The sequence below is a fragment of the Vicia villosa genome, linkage group LG1 (assembly GCF_029867415.1).
Source record: "Vicia villosa cultivar HV-30 ecotype Madison, WI linkage group LG1, Vvil1.0, whole genome shotgun sequence".
Classification (NCBI taxonomy): Eukaryota; Viridiplantae; Streptophyta; class Magnoliopsida; order Fabales; family Fabaceae; genus Vicia; species Vicia villosa.
The window spans coordinates 189001426-189007900 of record NC_081180.1 but is presented as its reverse complement, the minus strand read 5'-3'; the positions used below and the strand labels follow the sequence as shown (position 1 = coordinate 189007900).

The 6475-nt window shown below is 38.6% G+C and overlaps 1 protein-coding gene across 1 annotated transcript; it reads left to right on the top strand.

Moving 5' to 3' along the window:
• Positions 1-1412: 1412 nt before the first annotated feature.
• Positions 1413-2873, top strand: LOC131661467 (uncharacterized). Its single transcript, XM_058931020.1, has one exon. The coding sequence runs from the start codon at positions 1413-1415 to the stop codon at positions 2871-2873; it is 1461 nt and encodes a 486-aa protein (XP_058787003.1).
• The last annotated feature ends 3602 nt before the right edge of the window (positions 2874-6475 follow it).

The following is a 6475-nucleotide window of genomic DNA, read 5'->3' as shown; positions in this document are numbered from 1 at the left end:
GACGGAGGAAAGAGATGACCAAGTGGCAGCGTCCGATTGGTCCTATTCAAACGGAAAAGGCGCGCATTGTTTTTGGTCTGTCCATGGATCCTGCGCTCTCGCTTTATGGGTGACCACCATGTGTACTCAGTTTGTAACCGTTTGATCCTGCCGCCATCAGATCTAACGCTTGTAAAGATGCAGTCCACGATACGCCTTCAGATCCGTACCGCACTGGAACATTCTCTCTAAGTTTTTTAACTTTTCTTTTTATTTTTTTTAATTACACAACTAGTTTTTCTTATTTAATTTTATATATTAATTATTTAATGGTTTATCTTTATATATATCTTTTAAAATCTTTTAAAAAAAAAAACCTTTAAAAAAAAACTCCTTTTTCTTTCTTCTCACAAAAAAAACATTATGAATAAAAATATTTATTTACTTTAATTTTATTTCAATATTTTTAAATTAATTTAATTTGTTTAAGTTACTTAATTAATTTTAATTTATTGAAAAGAAATTAAAGTAAATAAATATTTTTATTCATTATGTTTTTTTGTGAGAAGAAAAAAAAAAGGAGTTTTTATTTAAAAGGTTTTTCCTGTTCTTTTAGCCTTTCTGTTAATTTGGATAAATAAAAGTCGGTGGTGACTCTTGCTATCCGCACATTTCAAAAAAGTCAGTTCACCGTATACCAGAACTGGCGACTCTGCTAGGGATAATTTTCGAATCAAAGAGGGGTTACCTTAAAAGTTTAGGATTCACTTAAATGTTTTCTATTGTTTGCTTTGCTTGCTTTATTTTTCGGGGCTGTTTTGGGAAAAATGAAGGACGAATCCTACTCCCGGATTCAAGAACACTTAAGATAGGAGTGGCATAGTCATGGAGACCTCCCTTGTGCATGCTTGGGATTGGTCAAAATGAAGTTCGCGCTTGAGTTAGGCCTCCACTGGTTATTGTGTACCTCTTTTGCATGAGAGAGGTTTATGCATGTATCTTTGGGTGCGTCGGAGCTCAGGGACCTTTAGTCACCTTTAACCCATCTTAACTTTTAGGAACGTAGTGGGAGGGCTATTCTTGGTGCTTGCCAAGTTATGGTCGCGACCCGATACTACAGCTCAGATAGGTTTCTTCCTAAAGTATCATTGCGTGGTATGCATGTATCACGTTCGAGGGTGCTTTAGAGGGGGCTGACCATTCTGGGTCACTAGTAGAACCCGTTGCTAAAATATCTTTATCCATAGAAGTATCTTTGGGAAGGGTATCTCACCTGGTCAAAACTCCATGCAAGCCAAGCCTAAGGAAATTGTGTGATTTGCGTGAACTTATCTGTGTTTGTGACTCATGCATCCATGCATCATTCATACATATCATGACTAACTCATTCCAAGGAGTTAAAGGATTGTTAACCATAATTTGTTTTGTAGGTCATGGGAATCAAAGTTCGTAAACCTTTCTGCCTCAGCTTCAAGGGAGTACCTACATCTCTGAAGATTCTTTGTGATAATGTTTCTGGTGCTTTTGTGCTTTTCGAGTCTCTTAACAGATTAATCAGCCTGGTACGAACCAAAGTGGATGAAACGCTCCTCAATACGATGATTCGGTTTTATGATCCTCTCCTTCATTGCTTTACCTACAGGGACTTTCAATTGGTTCCCACATTAGAGGAATTTTCCTCCATACTAGGATTACCTGTGCTTGATCAGATGCCCTACACTGGTGAAGAAGAGATTCCTAAGTTAGAAGATGTTGCTGCTGCGTTGCATTTGCCTCGATCAGAAATTAAAAAGGTTTGGGTGAATAAAGGAGACTACACTGGTTTGCCTATTGACTTCTTGTATAGTCAAGCTGAAATCTTGATTAATGTTGCAAGTATGGATGCTCTTGAAAAGGTCCTCACTTTCTTGATCTATGGACAAGTCTTATTCCCTCGTTACGACAAAATTGTAGATGTGATTGCCACTAAGATCTTCATCAGCAATAATCCCGTTCCTACCTTATTGGGTGACTTGTTGCACTCCATCCATCATCGATCATCTAAAGGAAAAGGTTGCGTTCTTGGGTGTGCACCTCTTCTTCATAAGTGGTTTACTTCTCACTTACCCCGTTCCATAATAAAGAATGAAGAAGGTGGGACTTGGGTTCAAAGAATCATGAGGCTTTCATACGATGATATCGGTTGGATCCAAAAAGAGTTTGAAGGAACCCATTTGTTTGATAGTTGCGGAGATTTCCCAAATGTACCTCTTCTTGGTACCCGAGGAGGAAAAACTTATAATCCCATATTAGCTCGACATCAGTTTGGTTTCGCATTGAAAAACAAACCTCGCTCCATATACCATAACGCAGAAAATTTTGATTATGATTCAGATACAACCGGAAAGAAAAAGTTGTTCATTAGAGCTTGGTCCAAGGTAAAGAAAGTATGCACGAGAGAATTGGGACTAAGGAACTACATCCCTTCAGATATTTATTTTAGGTGGATTTATGATCGAATTGTTGAGTATGGTATGCCATATCCATCTGATATCCCTGTTGTGCCAAGGGTTACCCCTCCGGTCATTCCTGTGGTTTTGGAGCCTTATGTTCCCGCTCCAAATGAAGACCTTGCAGCTACTGTTGCTTCTTTAAGAAGAGAAAAGGCTGATCTTGAAAAGCGCTTACGTGAGGTTGAGGCTGAAAAAGTAGTGTTAGTGGCTGATGCTAAAGAGCGAGATGGTATGCTTGACTATTTCTCCCGTAAATGGAAGGTTGAGGACTTCGTCTCTCCAGATCAAATACAATCATGGGAACAAGAGATTGATAGACTCGTCCAAGAAAGAAACGAGATGATTAAAGCTCACAAAGAGGAGATCAGAAGTTTCAAGAGAAAGCACCGACTCGAAGACTGATTTCTGTTATTTTTTCATGTTATATTTTATTTTTATTTTCAGCACTTTCAGATGTAACTAATAACTTCATAACATTATATTTTTATATTTTTATAAGAGAATTAATATTTTTGCTTTTATTTTCAATATGCGTTAAAAATCCTTCAATTCCTTGGAAACATTGCATATGCATACACATACCATTCATAGCATTACATCACAGGTTTTATAAAGCAAATACTTCATCTTTCCGCCGTTTATTTCAATGAGAACATGGATCTTGAACAATCTGTCAAAAATCTTCAGGCTCAGAATAACCAGTTCCGAAAAATAATCTTTCACTTGGCCAAGGGGCAGGAAGAATTAAAGGCACTTCTAATCGAGAAGGAGAAGGATCAACACACGCAGCAAGGTGGGCAAGATAAATGGAAATCCAAACCCAAGTGGTCATTCGCTCCGTTGCACATGTCGTTGTCTCAAGTTCTACAACAACTGCTCGATCAGAACTTGATAACTCTATTGCCTCCATATTCATTTCCTGCCAATCCCACTCTTGGGTATAAGTACCATGCGAGATGTGCTTATCATTCGAATAGTCCTGGTCATGATAGAGAGGATTGTTGGCAATTAAAGCACAAGATTCAATACATAATTGATGAAAAGATCATTGACTTCAACTCACCTGAGGAACCTCACATGACTAATGATGTGTACAATCGGAAAGGTCGCAATGAACACAACCAATCTGTGGGGACAATTCTGATCTCTACACCAGTTCCACAACAAGGACGCAAGTCAGAGGCACCTAAGTGTCAGTTCACAAGGATCAATATGTCACTGGCTCAGGCATTACAATACTTGCTAAAGTCAGAGTTGATTACTTTAAAGGATCCCCCTAAGAATCCTAGTACTTCCGCTCGCGGCTATAATCCCAATGCGAGATGTGCATACCACTCCGGTAGCCCTGGTCACGATACAAATAGCTGCTGGACGCTGAAGAACAAGATTCAAGACCTGATCGATGCTGGTGAAATTGAATTCAACCATCCCAAGACTCCTGTAGTGATCACGGTTCCCATGCCTAATCACGATAAGATGGATTAATGTCTAGAAGGATGAACTTTTTAGATCATTAGATTTACTTTCGTTTGCAATTTCTTTCCTGTTTGATTGAACATTCGACTTATGATAGACATTATCTGTTTTAATAATCATCATTAGTGCATTGCATATGCTTGTCTTGAATAAATTATTTCTCTATCACTCATTTTAAATTATGTCTTTACTTTGCATGTGTTTTGTGATATTCAACTCCTGCTAAGCTGTAAGCCTTTTAAGGGAGGATGACGAAAATGATACCGCAACCTCATACAGTATGCTTTTGAACGGACTATGCTGACGATGTACATGCATTGTTTTAATTCCTAAACAGTGGAGATATAAGGATGTTAGTCCCTTGCCAACCCCTTTGAGCCTGAGGTGTAGGAGTTTTTCTTTCTTGAACAATTTGAAACCTTTGATCATAACCTGGGGCAGGGTAGTTACTCAATTAACTCAGTCGTGCCAATACACTTTTACACAAATAATGGTGGTTTCACGTGATCATTAAGTCAGGCAGTCAACATTTACAAAAAAGAAGAAAAAAAGACTGTTAATTCAAAACCTATGAAGGGGACTCATAAAAGGTCGAAACATCCCGCTGACCGTAATCTCAAAATAAACAGTTCAGGAAAAAGTTAGGGATAACAAAGTCAAAAAAAGAGGTCACTAAAAAAAAATCCTCTACAAAAGGAAAAGAATTACAAAAACGGAAAAGGACGTCTGCCTGTCCAACTAAACATCTATTACGTAAACCATCATCAAATGTCAAAGTTACGACTTCAAAGCTCTGCTAGAACTCAAAACGCAAAGTTAACTGAGCATAGAATCGAAGAACATCACGAAGATTGGGAAGGGTACAAATAAACTTTGAGCCTTTTATCCTTTGTTTCTTAAACCGTGAACCAAGCCACGTTAAAACCCTTGAAAGTCCTAACTGAAGCATGGTTAGTTTGAAAGCATACTGTCACCAAAAAGGTATCCTGACTCCTTAAGGTTTACCACAAATGCTGAGTTGATATTTCGTTTTTTACAAACATCACGTTTTTATAAACATCACGCTTTTACATCTCCTGTTTTAATGTTTTTCAACAAACTCAAGACAAACATATGCATTGCATCTTATGAATTCATTATTAAACATATTTTACTACATGATTTCAAATGTTAGCAACAGAAAGAATCTGCACAGGGTATGACTAATGGCTCAAAGTTATCCCAACCAACAAAGATTACTCCAAGAAGCAATGTCTCCTACGTATACAAGGGGCATGGCACGTTTTGTCCAATCAATCTGGGGCAATCAGGTCAAGATTCCAAGAAACTCTCAAATGCCGAATAATCAAAGGCATACATCCCAAGTGGGTTTTAAACTATTTCCCGATCAATTTGGGATGATCAGGTCAAGTTTCAAAAATCTCTCAGAAGCATCAACAATCAGGGGCATGCACCCAAGAGGGTCCAAAGCTACTGCCCGATCAGTCAGGGGCATCATACTAAGTACTAGGGGCATGTCACCTAGAGTACACATCTCATAAGGTCCTCGCGAGGCAAATCTTTCCAAAGTCCCTACTAGCAGGAGCAAATTCATACAAGTCCAGTTTGACATCTTGATCAATACTCAGTGGTGTGTCCTAATCAATCCAGGAATGGCAGTTACAATAATACTGGGGGCAACGCTCAAGACATCCATGCTTTCCAACAAAGTCGGTTTCACATGATCATATCCCCACAGAGTGATCATCTCCAAATGTTCTCGTCCCACAAAGACTTAGTTCCTCAACTGAGTTTACATCTTCGACACTGTCAGTTCTCCGATACTATTCTCTCCTCCAAGCAGTGTTATTCATCTCTTTATCCCCAGTAAAGGTACATCAAAGATCAATCATTCAAATCATTTTCATCCCCAAACAATCCCCAGCGGAGCATCTTCAAGACAAGATCAAACATCAAAATCACAACAATACAGAGATTTATTTTCTCAGAACACTTTAAAACAGCATCAGTCATACATCATATACATCACGTACATTTCATACAGTTATAATTCATACATAACATATAAAGTTCCCTATTTATTTTGAGAACTCCATCTCATTCATTACATGCATCATAAGCATTGCATAAAACTGACATTGTTACAAAGTGAATATTATCTTTCAGGTACATTACAACGATACTCAACACAATAATTCAAATCTTAAATTATTCAAAGGCAAAGCCTAATGCACGAATCTTTCTGACAACAAATTGGATTCAGTCTAACGCACGACTCATCCTTCAGCCTAACGCACGGCTTTCCAGACATCTACGGATGCAAATTGGATTCAGTCTAACGCACAAATCGTCCTTCAGCCTAACGCACGGCCTTCCAGACATCTACGAATGCAACTTGGATTCAGTCTAACGCACGACTCATCCTTCAGCCTAACGCACGGCTTTCCAGACATCTACGGATGCAAATTGGATTCATTCTAACGCACGACTCGTCCTTCAGCCTAACGCACGACCTTCTAGACATCCAC